The sequence below is a fragment of the Pempheris klunzingeri genome, chromosome 6 (assembly GCF_042242105.1).
Source record: "Pempheris klunzingeri isolate RE-2024b chromosome 6, fPemKlu1.hap1, whole genome shotgun sequence".
Taxonomy (NCBI): Eukaryota; Metazoa; Chordata; class Actinopteri; order Acropomatiformes; family Pempheridae; genus Pempheris; species Pempheris klunzingeri.
In genome coordinates this window covers 27,323,503-27,341,586 of record NC_092017.1, presented here as the reverse complement: position 1 = coordinate 27,341,586, position 18,084 = coordinate 27,323,503, and the positions used below count along the sequence as shown (strand labels likewise).

Sequence of the window (18,084 nt, the reverse complement as noted above, 5' to 3'; positions counted from 1 at the left end):
TTTTATGTTACATACATTTAGCATCAAATGTTTGGTGATCAAATTCCAACGTCCGAGAGGACGATCGCAGTGTCCACACAGAATTATCTCCAACTTTGCACCTCTGCAAAGATTTTCTGCCTCTTTTAGCTCATTGTTTTGGATTTACAGCACATTTCCTGTCTGATTCACAGATCTACGGAGTCTGTTCAACCTGTTTAATCAATAGTAAATGGGGCCACATTGAATCAATACTAATATTGTGACAGGTGACACTTGTAGCTCTGAACCTGCACAAAATATTAACCTTCCACATTTCCTGTCTGCTTCAGTATCAGTGTTTTCAGGAGCAGTAGGAAGCTGTTTTAATAGAAATAAAACCTCTGATAAACCCACTGCACACTCCCCAACCACAGTTAGAGACCAGCCGATGGAGAAACTGGAACATCTAGCAGCTAGAGAGCCAAATATTCCCCTCAGGAGTTGTTTGGTTGAGACCAAAGCAGAGCTAAAATGAGCCTGAATATTGGACTAACATTCTGTCCTCTACTCCATTTGCAGATGTCTCATTTGAAGCTAATTAACAGCTAATTTTGCTGGTGAACAGTCCAAGACAGATTTCACCAGCTCTAGCAAATAAGATGATGAAGCAGATGTTTATTCCATGAGCTGGTTGAAAATGCCTTTTCAGAGGCCAAATTGTTTAAAAATTGATGGTTACATATTGTGCCAAAGGGTAAAATGACAAGAGAAGAGGCTTTTAGGATGTGGACTAACTAATAGATCAGGCAGACATATTCCTATCTTGGGTAACACTAAAGTCTAAAATTCCCCAAATCCAAAAGTGAGCTGCAAACATTATCCTAAACTCTTAACAGTCGATTGAGATGGTAACATAACAACAATGATATCGCCTTAATATGATTATGTGTCAGATTTCTTCAGCAGTTTAGCAGCAACATAAATAAATAGATCATTTAAAACACTCTGAAGGGAACAGTGAGGGTTTAAAACAAACAGCCTCACTGAGGAGCATCCTACTGTTTTTGTTTCTTATGATACGACCAAGTCAATAATTAATGACAAACAGAGCTGCCAGGTTATTACTACATCTTTACCGATGTTGTGCAACACATTACTTCACCTGTCACTCTTCATATCACGCTCCCGTCTCAAGTGTTGAGGATTATTGAGGAGCCTGACGGGTCTGCAGCAGAGACACTCCACCTTTTCAGACTTTAAATCTCTGAAATGGAGCTCCTGTGTTGTGGATGCGTGTCACTGTGTACCTGCAGGGGTCAGAGCTGCCATTCGATCCTCTGTACCTGCACTGTACCTGCACAGCACCCACCTGCTGTGGCCTGTATCCTCCGGGACCACACCCAGTCCTCGGCTCACTCCACCAGCCAGCCTGAGGAAAAGCACTCATCAGATTTCTGGTGTCCGCCACAGGCTCGTACCGGCGTGGACATCATCCCTACACGGATATATTTAGACAGAGTCTCCTTTGCACTCACATGGGCTCACCTGGAAACACCTGAGCCTGAGGAAGCATCTTTTTAGATTCAGTTATTCAGGTCAGGTTTGCTTTGCGAAACCCAGAACACTGTTTAACTCTGCTTTCCTCTGGATAAGAAACATTAACACACTGCAGGGTAAGACTTGTGTTTTCTGTGCCTTGATATAACGACTTTGAATTTCCCTTTCTAATGTGGCTTTCCCTCTTCTGTAGATCTCCCATTAACAGATATCTTTACTGTTTCTCACAGCCGTGTGTGTGTTATCATTAAGACTCATTGTCAGCGATGTAATTTTCACTGTAATTTCGCTGGGATGTGGGCTGGATGTAATAGCATAGCATGCATGTGAAGATTGGCCGTGTAGACTTTGCAGCGCCGTGTGTGTTTGTGTGTGTGAACGTGTGAATGAGAGATAGTAGGTCTCGGCTGATGAAAGAAAGAAATGCTATAATTTATCTTCCCCTTTTATTACAGATTAAAATGGGCTGCTTCACATTCGTCAAATTGATGATGGTCTTGTTCAACTTGCTTATCTTTGTGAGTATGCTTCTGCTTTGATTGCACGCTCTTATATGAGGAGGTGGTTGTGGAGGTTGGAGAGTTGGGGAGGGGGGGGGGGTTCATTGATTGTGTGAAATCTTTACATGAAAAGTCGTGTGTAAAGTTAAAAAAAAAAAAAAAACAAGCAGCTTCCAAAACAATGCATAGAAAATCATTTCATGTCACCCTTCAACGTGAGCAGACACGTTACATAAACACTTCAGATCACTGAGCCAGAAGACCTAAATGATGCTCCTTTCTCCCCACCGTAGCAATTTTCATCTCATTAACTTCAAAGGCTCTAATTTTGCCACCTACATCTTCGGCTTAATGTTGATAACTAATTTGGTTTGTGAAATGGAGAGAAACTTTGGCAAGGGTAAGCTGAATTTGCCCACCGAGTCGGGCCCACCTGGGCTCCTGCTGTCACAGATGAAGCTCCCAGCACAAGTCATCATTTTCCTCACATTTTCCATTTCTGCCTGAGTGCCGCTGCTTGATAAATCTAGTGCGGCAGCTCTAAAAGTCACAGCAGCACACTGATTACGATGTCCCCCCCTTAGAAATGTTAGCCAGCAGAGCAGAATGATAAAATGACTCTCTTCAGCTCATAAAGACGACATGTTAATGCGAACGCTCACACATTTCAGCACTGCGGCTGCATTTCAAGTTTGGTGTTGCAAGTTTATCATCTCCTCTTCAGCAGAGGGGTCGCCTCCAGTGGAGATCTGCATTCAGAGAATTTATCTTTCCAGGAAATAATGTCTATCGTGGCAGAGAGAGAAAAAATCCATTTATATATGAATCAATATTCCCCTTTGAGTCTGGGTCAGTTCATAAATTACAAAACTGTACAGTAATAATCTCATGGTTTCTCTTGGCTGAACACGTTGTGCCAACACATCAGGAGAAACACTTGGGCAGTCAAGTGTGGCTGCTAGCTGTGATTCTATGAAGGAGGAAATATATACTTCAAGCAGCACAAAGAGTTTGGATTGAACTATTTCATAACGCATCAAACTTTATTTAAGCTATTTAAGTGAATCCTCTTATCTGAAACTCAAACTTAGCCCTGAAGATCAAGTTCAGATGTTTTCATGTCTATTAAAATACACTTGAATGAAATCTTTGCACCAACCAACCTCCGAGCTCAGTGAGCGACACGGGGGCGAAACCTGTTTAATGGCTGAACAGAAATCACTGAGAAGGTTTGTATGTCAGCAGACCAGCTCAACTTACTTCACTAAAAGAGAAAATGAATTGAGGCCGAACAAAACAAAATGAACTGTCCCTAATGACCTCTGACTCATGCCTGACTTTGTTGAAAGTCCCTTTACACTATGAGATTTTGGCCTGTCCCAGACAAAAGTTGGCCCCCGGTGAGAGAAACATGCTGAAATCTCACTGTGAGACACAGAAACCAGCAGCTGACCAAGAGCTGAGTCAAAATGATGACAAATTCCCACAATGAGACACTTATAGCGACACTCGTCTACAAACCAACCAATCAGATTACGACAAAATGACACGAAATACAGTAATGATCCACAGTAACACTGTGACAGCAGGTATCACATCTCTCTGTCACTTCCCCACCATCTCTGTGCCTTTGTGTGAGGCACTGAACCCCAAACAGAACTCTCTCATCTCTGCTGAATATGCACATGTGTGGAGGACTGTGTGGACGTGTAACCAGGAGCGACAGGCGAACCAAGACCAACTTAGCTTGTGTTGTGTATATTGGCAATAATCTTTGACAGTAATTCTTCTTCCTCTTCACTCACTTTTGATCCACGCATATCAAAACATTTGAGTTATATTTAAGCTGTAGATATAGGCATGAGTTTTCCAGTAATGTTTGGCAGTTAGCCTGAGTGATGTTAAAGTTTGTCTGACTGAAACACTGACAGAAAAGAGAAAAAGGTGTCCTGAAACATGCAGATCTTGTCTAAAAAAAGTTGTGTCAAACACACACTGTTTGTAAAAGCTGCCCTGCGATTTTACTTCTTAGTGTCCATCTCTCCTGTGTGCCCTGATCTCATGGAACTGATCTAAATGCATTGGAAATTAGAAGCATCTCCATATGTGCACTGTGTGTGAAGCTCCGTGGTCGAGTGTCACGACTTAATCAGATTGTCTGCTACCGGTAATATGACCCGTGAAGATGGGTTTTAAACTCTACTGACGTCTTTCTCATTCCAGCCCTTTCACAGAGAATCAATTCCATTTCAATTGGGGTGGGACAGGGCCCGTTCTCTTTTCTGCTCCCTCTGTATCTTTCTATCTCCTTTCTCCATTCTCCTCCCCCTCTCTGGAGGCTGTGGCCTCCTATTCTGCGGCCGGTTATTCATTCCCTCTCTTCTGACCCTAATAGGCTATATTTCCCATCTTCATAGATGGGACACTGCTTCTTCTGTCCCCCCTGCTGTTTCAAAAACTTGATTTACCTCCAGCCTTTTGCCACGTGGGTGTTCAACTGACAGGGCATCCACCTGCATGTGGCACACCATCAAAGGGATTAGCCATCTTAAAAAAAAAAAGACAGCATGCCAGCTATAATTATACCTGATCAGGGATGACGGTGGCACACGTAGAGTTAGAGGGGGAATATGCTTGTCGTATCACATTTAGCCAACATTGCAATGATGTCACTGAACAGCTTTGAGAGATGAGAAAAGAAACCCCGGAGCAAAAGGTGGGGAGAGGCATAAAGAATGAAGGAGAGTAAAAAATAGATAGGGAGAGCGGGTCCAAGGTAGGAAAAGGAAAAGGTGGAGACAAAGAAAAGAAGGGGGAGGTGAATCCCACGTGGGAGATGTCAGGCTCTGACAGGAGATGTGTCGGGGCCTGATGGAGAGCAGAGGGGGCCCCCTGACTCCAACGAGCCTGATGGAGCCTGACACACAATATCAGGTTTCAAACGTGGTTTCTGCAGACGAGGAGGAAAGAAGAAATCACTCAGTACGAGGACTGCAGGGTGGAATACACAGAGGGGACGGAGGAGGATAAAAGGGTGGAAAAGAAGAGGTAGAGAAGGTCAAAGGTGGAGAGATGAGGAGGGAGAGGCAGGCAGACAGGGAGGGAGAGAGACAGGGGAGATAATAACAGTGAGATCAGGTGATTTCCAGACTGTAATGTGAAACATGTGACACAGTTCTGATTGTTCGGTTTGTTATGAGCAGGTTTTACAGGTTTTCAGCCAACAGATGCACCTCAGCGCCTCCTAATGACACGATTGTTTGGTCACCTTGTTGGGGCTCGTAGTCATCGATCAGCAAGCACGTTTAGTCAGTGAATTATTTCAGGTCTACGTACGTATAGGGAAAATAACAACAGTGAGAAATGGAAACTAAAAATGCTCCCCATTCTTTATCAGGTTGGGATGATCTGATCCACAGAACACTCCCATTCTGCACAAGTGCTTCACATTAAAAAACATCCGGTGGCTCAAAGGGCACAATGGTTCCTTTTCTTGGAGGGTTTGACCTGTGAAATATTTACAAGAAGTGACGAATTTCATCGAAAATATACACCACTTGAAAGAATGTAGTACAGAGGAGCCAAGAAAGATCTGTAGTCAATGAAATAAACTTGTCTCAGTGTAAGTGAAGTTGTATTTTAGATGCTGTTGATGACCGCAGTCTTAGCTGAGGTGAAAACTTTATTGGAATCGTCAATGAACAGAACAAATCGGGGTTTTTCTTCATTCTGTGCAGCAAAGTGGAACCAACTGTACGTTTAGCTCTACAGGAACAGTGTTTAAAACATGATGCATGTGTTGATGCCCATTTCTAGCTTCAATAATCTGTGTTTCCAATGGAATCACAGAGATGTGACTCTAATCGACGTCGTCCAGTGTGTTTTCTGTAACATTTGCTTTTTAACATTTAAACTTTACTGAATTTGATCGCAGAGCTGAAAAAAAAGAACGATTCCTGTGTCTCGACTGTCCTCCACGCTGAGCCACAGCTCCTGTACACCCTAAGGCTGGCTTTATCTACTGGCACGAGATGATCATTAAAAGGATTTCTGTCCATTATGCCTGTGTGACATGAGTGGGAAGGTAAAGGCTGTCAAGGAAAAGGGCAGTCATTTCTCTCAGAAAGGTAAAAGGAGGCCAAGTTGTTGCCCGGCCTCGATACATAATGGCAAGCCTGAGGCGGCGGCTCTCTCCGTCTCACAAAAGGGATCCTTCTCTCTGAATGAACTGAACTATATTGAGGTGTCATAGTGTCACTGAGCAGTAATAGTAAGAGAGGGTTAGTGATGTAAGATGGCCACACATTTCCAGAACCTATTACCCCCCCTCCACAGCTGTTGACACCGGCTGAAGGACTGCCCGGCAAACTAATGATTGATGTTTTGCTTGCCATTGTTGAGTTTAGATTAAACCCCGTGGAAAGCTAACCGGACAATGTCCCATATAGACGACAGGGGATTTGAGTGTCACCTGCCTGCGCTTGCATATGCTGATAATGTTTTCCTGGACCCCCCCCCCCCCTGCAGCTGGGCGGCCTGACCCTGCTGGCCATGGGGATCTGGGTGAGCGTTGATGGGGGCTCCTTCCTCAAGCTGCTGGGGCCGTTCTCCAGCCAAGGAATGCAGTTTGTCAACGTGGGCTTTTTCTGCATCGCCATCGGGGCCGTGTTGGTGCTGCTGGGGCTCCTGGGCTGTTGTGCAGCCCACAAGGAGAGCAAGTGTCTGCTGCTGGCGGTAGGTGTAACGGACGTAGCTTAGAAGATGCCCTACGTAGCATAATTGGTGTCTATTCACAGACCCTGGTAGGTGGTCGTGTCTGGACGGTAACACTTTGCCCCGTTCTAGTCTTCCTGACGATCTTTGTGAGATTTTAAGGTTGTGTTGTAGTTCTGGAAACTCCATAACAAAGAGAATGATCCTTTCTGCCTCCTACGGCGTTCAGGTGATACCACAGCCGTCACCTCATTGGTTAAGGTCACAACAAAGATGATCAAAGCTGAAAATGAACCTCGACTGAGGCAGTGAGACGTAAAATCTGAGCAACAAGCACTCATCCCGTGTAGGTGTGTTCCCACTGAGCACAAAGTGAATTTTAAAGCTGATGAAATTATTGAAACTTGTGTGAAAAATTTGCAAAACACAAGTGAAAATTTCAATTTGATGTCATGAACATACAGAGATGAGGAAAGAGGGGGAAGTGGAGAGACAACTGCATGTATAATAACGGACTGAGTGAGTTCAACTATAAGTGGTCAGTGTTGATATCAGACACTTTGAGCTTTCACACAAAACAAACTTATTATTTTCATGGTAAAACTCTGCTAAACCCACTGAACACTTCCAGCTTCAGACTGGCTGCTGAGGACAGTACTAGTGGTAGTAATACTAGTAACTGTATTTATACAGCAGAGGCCTCACAAAGTGCTTCACGGGTTAATAAAGCATCAACATCCAGACCTTAAACACAATAAAACTAAATAATTACAGTCCCGACAAAAAGCTGCTTTTTAAAAAAGTCTCTGCAAATCTTAAATCCAAAGGAAGAGAGTTCCAGAGTTTAGGAGCCACAACCTCAGAAACACGCTCTCCTTGAAGTGCTGATGGAGGAACGACCAGCAGACATTAGAGACCTCCTGCAGCGCTATAAGTGATTACAAGGATTCTGAATTTAATGGGGAGCCATTGAGGGGCAATTAAAATCAGGAGGACCTGTTCAGCAGCCTAGCAGCCAAATTTTGGTCCATTTAGACGATCCAGGGAAGTTTTGCTGAGGTGGGTGATGTATTTTGGCCAGGTCGTCATTGTAAATGAGAACCGGTTCTCAGTTGACCTACCTGGTTAAATACAGGTTAAATAAATAAATAAATTTTAACACATATGATTTTCCAATAAGATCCAAGATCGTAAAACTAAATGGGAAAACCAACCATGTGGTAAAGCAAATAGTGAGATAATTAAACAGAGTTTTAACCGCCGCCGACGTGAAACCCAACAAATGCTTTTACATCCAGCTGCTCCACATTCAGCATCTCATCCATCCCTGCTCATATAAAGCTCAGCTAATATCCACACCTGCCCGCCTCATTCATATCAGCAACACCACCAGCGAACATTATTATGCTCATTAACGACGGGGCTAACCACCTCATGGTCCACCGTTGTGAGTCTAATGAGGAGCTCAGGCGGCACCACCACCACCCCCGCCCCCCGGAGCCCCCGTCATGTCCCATTGTGTTGAATGATGACGGTGCAGCAGATCCAGCCACATATCTGACCCAGGTGAGAACCAGCTGTAGTGAGATCCTTATTGTCTCCTTGTAGAATCAGCTGAGCTTCATCAACACTCTCTGATTTATGTACAACAATAACTGCTTCACTGTTTCGGTGGCTCCAAGCTGCAGAATCAGCTTTTTTTCAGTCTGATGTTTAATTTATAAATATATTTTTTTATTCTACCAGATTTACATTTTTAGAAAAGCTTCTGTTCTCTTGGGTCTAATGCAATATTTAATCAAAACAATCTTTGGTCAGGAAACTTTCTCCAGAGCAAATGTTGACAAAAGGGAATCCTGCAGCTTATAAAGACATTAGGCAGAGCACACAGTCCCTGTTTTATGCAAATGAACACACAGTTGTTCTCAATGTCCAAAATAAACAGGGAACTCTGCAGATTACGAACCACATCCCAGAAAACCGAGAATAAATTAGAAAAGAAAATGATCAGGGTATTAATGGAAGAGATTATTACACCACACGTTATACAGAGCTTAGATTTTTGTTTGCTTAATTATATTTTATTCTGGTCTGGAGCAGAATAATTAGAAACTGGGATTAACCTGCCTGTTTGGTGATTAGTTCAACAATTTAGAGTAAAGAATGTCATGAGAAAACGCTGATCCCAGAGTCTGCAGAGAAACCTGCAGCTCAACAACCAAAATGTGACTTACAGGGACACAAAGCAGCAGAAAAGCATCTTTGATGATAACGATGAGATCGTATTTACCGACATGCTGACATGAGATGAAGTCATCTCCCAAACTGTGACTGTGACTTCCTGCTTTAACTTTCACCCACTGTGCCTACTGCAGCCACACAAACAGCTTTTCTGTGTAATGAGGGGTTATTAGCGACTTTTCAGGGGAGCTCAGGTGACAGGTGAGAACAATGTTATCATAACTGATGGGAAATAATACGAAAATAATGCCTTTACATTGTGACACAGTAAACCCAAATTTTAAAAACAGTTTTCTTTTGTTGTCTGATTTTTGAATAATGCATCACAAAAGATCTTCAGAGTATTATTACATTATTATATTATGTCTTACATACAGTTATTATTGTACATTTTGACGGTGAAGCAATTAGTCAGCACTAATTCTCTGTTTTGCATCACAGTAAGCTGAATATTTCAGGCGTTGATGAAACAAGACATCTGAAGACGCTGCCTTGCACCTTTTAGTTTCCAGATAAAATAATTTATCTATTAATGACTGACTTAATAACTGGCAGAAATGAAGCTAACGATCAATTACTGTGCTGATTTTTATCTCTGCTAATTACTGAAGTGTTTTGTCTACAAGAAAAGTCAAAAATGTCATGATTTCCCTCCAAGGTGATGTATTGACATTGTTTTGTTCAATCAACAGTCCAAATCCAAACACATTCACTGTTTTACTGTTGAATGTGACAAAGACTGATCAATCAATCACTCAGTCACTGCAGGTCTAGACTCGGTTTGGGAAAACTGGTGGACAAAAGACAGATTTTTAGGATTTTCATACATTCAGAGACACAACAACGGTCTTTTTGTCTCCTCCTCTTCCCTCCCTGCAGTTCTTCTCCATCATCCTCATCATATTCATCGCTGAAGTGGCAGCTGGAGTCGTGGCTCTGGCCTACTCTTCATTCGTAAGTTCCCCACTTCACCTCCTCCTCTTTTCTTCTCATTCAGTGCCTCCTCACACCCCCCCCCATCCCCTTCTCTCATCACTCCTTCTCTCCCTCCACGTCTCCTCTTCACTGCCTTTCCTTTGTCTCTTAATTCTCCTGGTCCCTCCCTGTCTTTCTCCCTCACCTTCTCACCTCCTCGTCCCACTCTCTGGATTTTATCTCCATGTAAATTCCCCATTATAGCCGCGGCCATCATTGAATTACTGGCTTTATGTCCGCCTCACTACATTCGGCTACTTAATGACTCTGGGATAGCCTGAGGCCGTGTGCGCTGTCTCTAACTTTGAGCAATTTATTATTCTGGAATACTGAGGCTAAAGCATTTTATATGCAAAACAGCCTATTTACATATGTGCCCCCTCACACACACACACACATGCACACACACACACACACGCACACCATTTCCATTTAGCGCCATGTACAATAATTACAAGGATTTCAAATGAGCTATGTAAAAGGAGGTTAGTGAAGACTGGGATCCTAATACAGCAACTAGAAAGTGGAGTTTTCTATCCAATCAGAGGATGTATCCAAGTCCCCAGGAGCAAACAAGGTCATCTAACAGGAACACATCTGCACGGGGGAGAGTGGACTGTGCTGAAGCTGTTGGTATATATATGTATATATATATATATATATATATATATCTCAGATGTATCTCAGAGAGATGTCCAGCCAGATCTGTTTTCAGAGCGTCAGACCAGCATCTGTCCCGAAAGTTATAGAAAGTTGTTTCAAGAGAAAAGTTCATTTCTTTTGGGAATATTTTCACGGCACTGGCAGATTTTTCAGGACTCAGCTGTAGTGAGAAATGATTGATATGGACAGTTTTTGCTGTCTGCCTTTAGCTCCTCTCTCTCTCTGTGTTGCTTGTTTACTCTCTCCATCAGTTCCTCAATATATTCTGGTCTTGTCCAACCCTGGGAGCGCCTGCTCTCACACAAAGAAGCTAAGCGAGGGTGTGTGTTTTTTCTGTGTGTACGTGTGTGTGTGTGTGTGTGTGTGTGTGTGTGTGTGTGTGTGTGTGTGTGTGTGTGTGTGTGTGTGTGTGTGTGTGTCCATGTGTCCTTGGAGGCTGAGGTGGGAGCTGCTGCTGCTGCTGCTGCTGCTGCTGCTGCTGCTCAGGCAGTTTTGTTGAGATAAATCTGCCCCATCTCCCGCCTGTCATTTACAAAAGCCGAGCTAACCAAGGCAAGTGCTGTGGACGGCATCTGGCAAGAGGTGAATCGACAACAGCCTGCATGCCAGCATGTTGAGACAGAGAGGGAGAGGGAGAGAGAGGGAGGGAGAGGGAGGTGAGCTATTGTCTAAAGCTCAATGAAATGCAACACATAACTCATAGATTTGTCTTCCTTAAGGAGATCATAGATATGGTTTAGTCAATTTAACGCTCTGTTTGTTAGCTTTAGCATCATCTGTTCATTACAAACACAAAGGACACCGTCAGCTCCATCACCAATATGAGTGTGTGAGAGCAGCTGTCCATCTCCTGCTTTTGATAAGACACAGTAAACACAATAGCATCAGAATAATGAATATGGCCAATATACATCTAATATGCATATATATAGCCGCCTGTGTCAATAAGTAAGAGACAGAGGCGCAGACAATGAAAGGGGACAATAAATAAAGTGTAGATCTATTCTGTTCTACTTATCTGCGGCATAAATCTGCCTTTTGGCCACCGGGCCTCCGCAGCTCATCTAACCAAAGAGCCAATAACCTTCAGGTGGTCGAAATAACTGAGATTTAATAAGCAATTCCAGCAGGCATTATGAGGGGCCGTCAGTGGTCATGGTTGTTCTTTCTCCGCCAAGTGATTCGGAAGTGACCCGGGTGGAGATTTATTAGCGGGGCTGATATGGACTTCACAGCGGATGAATGAAATAGATGTGATGTGGCATTAATGAATCACACCGACCCCCCCGCCTCCTCCATGTACAGTAATCGTAATCCAATACAGATTACTGCTCGTCATTAATATCTCATCAGTGTGAGGAAGGATTAGTAATGGGAAATATTTAACATCAACTGCTTTTACACCAATCGATAACTTTATATTAACTATGGAAAAAAAAAAAAAAAGAATATGTATAAATGAAAAGAGTCACAGACGAAGAACCCACAGAACACGGTGGAGACCAAACCTGAGATAAAAGCTAATGCTGCTCTGTGTCCATTTTGGCCGTTAGTCATCTTTTACTAAAACGCACACGATATCAACTGTCAGCTGAAAGATGCTTATCGTCATCACGCTGTCGTAACACCATACACTCATATTAAAGTTTTCCTGAGTTGTGCCAAACCGTCTCTCTTTGTTTGGATTATTTGACACTTGTGGAACAAAATGTTTTGTACTGTAGAGGAACTGGAATGAGTTCTTTGTCCAGATGGTTAAGAGGAGCCTTTCTGTCACGACAGCAGTAAACGGCTTTTGTCTGAAGATCATCTGGTACTTTTCAGCTGATGCTCAGTTCTACTGCTTGAATGTCATGATAATACATGAGGGGAGCCAACCAGGGCTTTGTTGGCAGGAGCTGAAGCAGAAACACTTGTGTCTGTCACACTTTGTAGCATCTTTCTAACATTTCCACGTCGTTTTTGCAACTTTTTTTCCTTCAAATTGTAAAACACACCTTATGATTGATCCCATTGTCTTTTCTTAAAACAAAGCAACGCTCAGCTGAATAATAACGTAATAACCAATTAGCAGTCGGCGAGTTGCTGCGGTAAACGATATTGATAATTATTTCAAAAGCAGCAATACACCATAAAGCATCAAGAGATCAATAACACATGAAGCTGAAGGTTTCATTGTGTGTGTGTGTGTGTGTGGAAGGTGTTCACTCTACTGTATTGATAGATGTGTTATCGCCTCCTGCCTCACTGCGCTGGGTCTTACTATAGGCTTTGTCCTGCCTGTCCACCGTGTGTGTGTGTGTGTGTGTAGGGGCCCATACGAGTGTGTAAGCATGTGTGTGTGTGTGTGTGTGTTTAACAGGATGTGGTGAGGCGCGGGGCCGAGTGACAGTGATGAATTAGCTGGCTGGTAATAACCCTCTCTGATCTCAGCCGCTCTCCCAGCTTCTTGGGGGGCACTTTTAATTGTGGCATGTATCCCAGCATCCCCTCGGGCATCTCGTATGCCTGCCTCCCCCCCCTCCTCCCCCATCACTGTACATACTCACACACACACACACAGCAGGAAAAAAACTCACACCTTCACACACATAAACCTACTAGACACACGGTTGCACATACAGTAAGCCACACACTCTCCCTCCTCCTCATCAAATGGGTCTTTGTGTGACTGTACGCGACGGGATTATTAATCAAAATGGAAAAAACAGACTGAGGAAGAGAGGAGCGGGAGGAGGAGGAGGAGGAGGAGGAGGAGGAGGAGGGCGTGAAAGAAGGCCAACCTGTGTGTTTGTGAAGGAATTCTTTCACAACAAAAGACTCTCCCCCTGCCTCAAACACAACCTGCCCTTTCTGCACTGTGGATAAACACAAATAGGAGACAAAATGTGTCCTGACCAAAGCCATCAGGAGCATCAATATATATGTAAATGCTGCCCCGTTTACAGCCATAAAAAGGAGGAGAAGAATGGAGAAAAATGACTCCGTCAATTTTTGATTTATTTTCATTTTTTTCCAGGTGCCAGGTCGGGCCTGTTTATTTCCCAAGTGCTTTGTGTGAGAGAAGATTTATTTAATTTCTGATGAATAGGTGACTCCCAGAGAATTACCTTTCCTGCCCGTAAAATCAACCGCACTGTTTTATTTTCAGGGGCTTCCATATTATAGTGCGGTGTGTGTGTGTGTGTGTGTGTGTGTGTGTGTGTGTGTACTTAAGGGTGTGTATATGCATGAGACTGTGGGACTTCGACAGTAAAACCCTCTGCAGTGCAGTAATGTGCTTTTCTACCATTTTACTGGAGCATATTTGCATTTACAGACTCATCCACACACTGGACCCTAAAAGAGACAGAATTCAAAAAGTTGGGACACACTGAAGATGGGGATATTTTTAGGAAAATGGGACATTTTGACAGTGAGGACACACAGACAGAGTCATGATAGTTTGGCTAAACTGGGATATTTTTGACCTTTTTAGGCTTAAGACAAGTGAGGGCTTTTTTTTTTTGGCTTTGTCCTTATTAGTTCAGATTTGTTGAGAGGATGAAAGTCATATTTCTACAGGGAATACATAATCAGTCAGTGGGAGTCCTTACATGTGTGTATTTTCCTCAGGCCGAAGGCGTCCTCAGAGCGTGGGCAACCCCCGCTCTACAAAAAGATTACGGCAGTGAACCCGTGGTCACCAAGATCTGGAACACCACCATGATGGAGGTACAGTGTCTCTGCGGTTTGTTTTCAACATGTTTACAGCTCAAAGGAGTTTACTGGTCTTAGCTCTTAACTACAAACTGCTTGTGCATGTATGTGTAATATTCCAAATAAGCAGGTTTTGAGTGTTTTTTGCCTTTGTTTTCACTTCTTCTCCATGAAAATCAACTTGCAGAATCTTGAAACCTTTCGGCATAATCTCTCATTTATTTTATTTTACATTATTCATGTGAACCTTACATTACTGACATGTTGTGCTACAGTTGCAAGCTGGAGGTATTTTCATGTCTCATCTATATTACATGGAAGGATTCTCCAACAAACCATGAAGTGCAGACCACAGTGTATACGCTGCAGGGTCATGTTGTCAGTGCAGTGTTTTGTCACAAGACATACTTTTCACTATTGACAGGGAGTTACACAACATTCAGCATGGAATAAAATAGAGTTCAGAAAATTATTGTTAATTCAAAAGTTTTAAAATGTACAAATATCAACCAGAATGTTTAGATTTTGTTGAATGCACGTCCATTTCTGTTTCTACATGTATGCTATCACCTTTGACTAAAACTAAAATTACATTCTTTGGGAATATGCACCATGTGTGCAAAATATAATCTGGAATTATTTTAATTACTACAGCTAATTCTTGAAAAAACTCAAATGAGTGGAGTTAATTAATGAACAAAAACACAGAGTGGGGATGTTGAGGGTCTGGGGCCCTGTTGCAGTTGCGTGCTAGCATGTCATCAAAAAGTTGGTGTGAGCATGATACAATCTTAAACATTTAGAGAGACACAGGGTTTAAGTGACCAACTCAGTGCACCCTGTGTAAGCGTTCTGCTGTGTCCTTCAACGAGTTGAATGAATACAAACCGGCTGCAGCTAAAGTGCTAAGCTACAATCTCTGTACTGAAATCAAACAAAAGCAATAACAGAATCTAAATTCTACAGTGTGTATAATCAGTCAGTTCACCTGCACACAAAAGTTTCAGTCAAGGTAACTCGGGGAGCATCTGTCTCTTACCCTCACTGAAGGAAGAAACCTTTCTTCTCACTAGTGCGATGGGTTAACAATGTACAATAAAACGTTCAAGCAATTTCACAGCTTGTGTTACACACAAAACATATACTGCCATTTAAACCTCGCTGTATCAAGCCAGGCATGTCGCAATTTACTGCCTGTTTTTAGGTGAATTGAATTTAGTTTGCAGCACTCAAAGCCTCTGACTGCAACATTTGTAAAACTCAAAGCAATGCGGTGCCCCAGAAACAGTGTCATGGTTACTGGAGCTCACTCAGACTTCACAGTTTGCTGTGGTTCGAACCTTTCTGCACACACACACACACACAATAAACACAATAAACAGCGATTTGTTCTGAAAAATAAAGCACAACAATACAGAGGAACAGTTGATCTGACATCGTGAACTCCTGAAGCAGCAGCGAGGCTCCGACTAAACTTTAACTATTACTTGTAACAATGCTTGTGGATAAAAACACCATTATCCTGCTGTGTGATGACGGTGATTCTTCCTCCCTCTCCCAGCTCAAGTGCTGCGGTTTCACCAACTACACCGACTTTCTGGGCTCGAAGTTTGAAAAGGAGAACGATGGCAGCCTGCCACCGAGCTGCTGTTGGACTAACAGCGCCCCCTGTCGCCCGGCCGAGGCAGAGCGCAGCGCTGTGCAGGTGACATGGAGAACACAAGTCTCTTTAGTGTACCCTTATTTACTATGAATCCGATACTAGACACATCTCTGGATAGGATGCAATGCAATTCAACAGCTGCACGAATTAAAGCCTCCAAAGGTTTATTCAGTATGTCTCTAAAGCCTTTTGAGCAGGAGCTGAACACTGTAAGCTGTAAAATAAATGACGGATTTATTGCATAAGACAGCATTTGTTTTACTCAGGTGTCCCAGCAACTGAGTGCAGAGTGCCAAGAGTAGATGCTAATGTCAGCTAATGTTTAGCTCTAGCTACAATGACATGATGTCTAACCGTGTTACAAATCAAAGGTGTTATCGCTCGAGAACGAGAAACAGTTAAATATGGAGAAAACAGTGCATGTGCTGATTTCCTTATGCTGTATGTCTTGTTAGCCAATGGTGCCTTCACTTGTTGTTCACTGTGTGCATCATGCCGACTTGTACAGAACTGATAATCATATTTGGACCTCCTCAGGGCTGTTTCAAACATATCCTAGAGATCCTCAAAGAGCACGCCAACATCGTGGGAGGCATCGCAGCAGGAATAGGAGTCTTAGAGGTGAGAAAAAAAACATGAAAAGTGAGCTCACTTTGGCTGCAAGACTGTAGAAATCCCCCACTGTCGACCCTCTGGTTAAGGGAAGCAGCATCTTTACCAGTGCCGGTGAAAGTGAAGGAAAAAAAAGTTCTACCAATAAGTTTTAATCAACTTCTGATTGGGTGGGGAGCCAAAGGCCCTCCCCCTCTCCTCATCATGTTCGGACACAAACACACAAAGCCCTGAAACATTAGCAGCAGGCTCCCGGAGCATGCACGGAGGGAAAGGTATTGCCGTGACACCTATGAAGTATTGTTGCACTCACCAAGTAAACCAACCTGCATGTCTGTGGACTGTGGGAGGAAGCCGCAGGCCGAACACACAAACTCCACACAGAAAGACCCCAAGGTTCAGACTGGATTCAAACCTGGAATCTTCTTGCTGTGAGGCAACAGCGCTAACCACCACCACCACCACCACTACTGCAACATGAATATTGATTATGCATCAACTATCTTATGTTTTCCTCTCCCTCTCCACTGTGTGAGAACACCTGTGTAGGTGGACAGGGGGCGCCTGTAAACTCCTCACCAGAATATAAACCAGCACCTCGACAGCTACATTAAAATGCTGCTTACGTGTTAATGCAGCAATAAGAACAGTCGATGATGTGATGGAAAACACACCACGAATGGGTCTGTTTTAGAGACACATATGATTTTCAAGTAAATTATCTTGAGCGCAGAAGATTATTAACTTTTTCCCACAAGATAAAAAAGAAAAATCACCTTTCGGGACTTTAGGGAACTCCATAGAAATCGATAACAAAAATGTAGGCACAGATGAATTAGTTACAATATTCTGCCATGGGAGTCTCTAGAGAGACTAGATAGATATATGATAATATTCAAAGTATTTTTTAAATGCAAATATGATGCAAAAACAAATTAGCCTTTGTATGATCTTGTCTCCTCAGATTGCTGCCATGATAGTGTCCATGTACCTGTACTGCCACCTCGACAACACAGTCAGCTGAGACTCCCTCAGGGAAACATGACCGCAGTGAGACTGACAGATCAAATGTGATTTGGTCTTTTGATCTGCATTATTTAACAATCTATCACTTAGGATAGTGCTTTTCTTTCTGGTTCCTTCCTTTTTTCAGGGATGTGTCTGACTATAATGTCATTTTTATGATGAAAAGAATTCATTTTTTAAGCACCCGCTGAGTGTAAATATTTCATGTTTGCCATTAAAATATATCAAACATGCTGACTGCATTTACGTGATGGTGCCTTGTAAATTCCTTTCACAGATGCACAGAGACTATTCAGCCTTTTAATCAATAGTAAATGGTGCCACATGACTCGATATTTCACTCTATTAACAATTACAGTGTCTATTGTGAAAGGTGTCGCCTGGAACTCAAAATAATCACCTTCCCTGCAGCTCTACTGAGCTCTTTAGCCTGTTTCACTATGATTCTGCTAAAAGGAGAGTAAATACTGGATG

General features: G+C 42.9%; 1 protein-coding gene across 1 annotated transcript; it reads left to right on the top strand.

The window, feature by feature from the left end:
* The first annotated feature begins 1,979 nt into the window (after positions 1–1,979).
* LOC139203201 (tetraspanin-1) lies at positions 1,980–17,642 on the top strand. The gene is made up of 7 exons (XM_070832883.1): positions 1,980–2,036; positions 6,546–6,752; positions 9,852–9,926; positions 14,226–14,324; positions 15,871–16,014; positions 16,510–16,593; positions 17,549–17,642. The coding sequence occupies exons 1-7, from the start codon at positions 1,980–1,982 to the stop codon at positions 17,606–17,608; spliced, it is 726 nt and encodes a 241-aa protein (XP_070688984.1). The 3' UTR covers positions 17,609–17,642.
* The last annotated feature ends 442 nt before the right edge of the window (positions 17,643–18,084 follow it).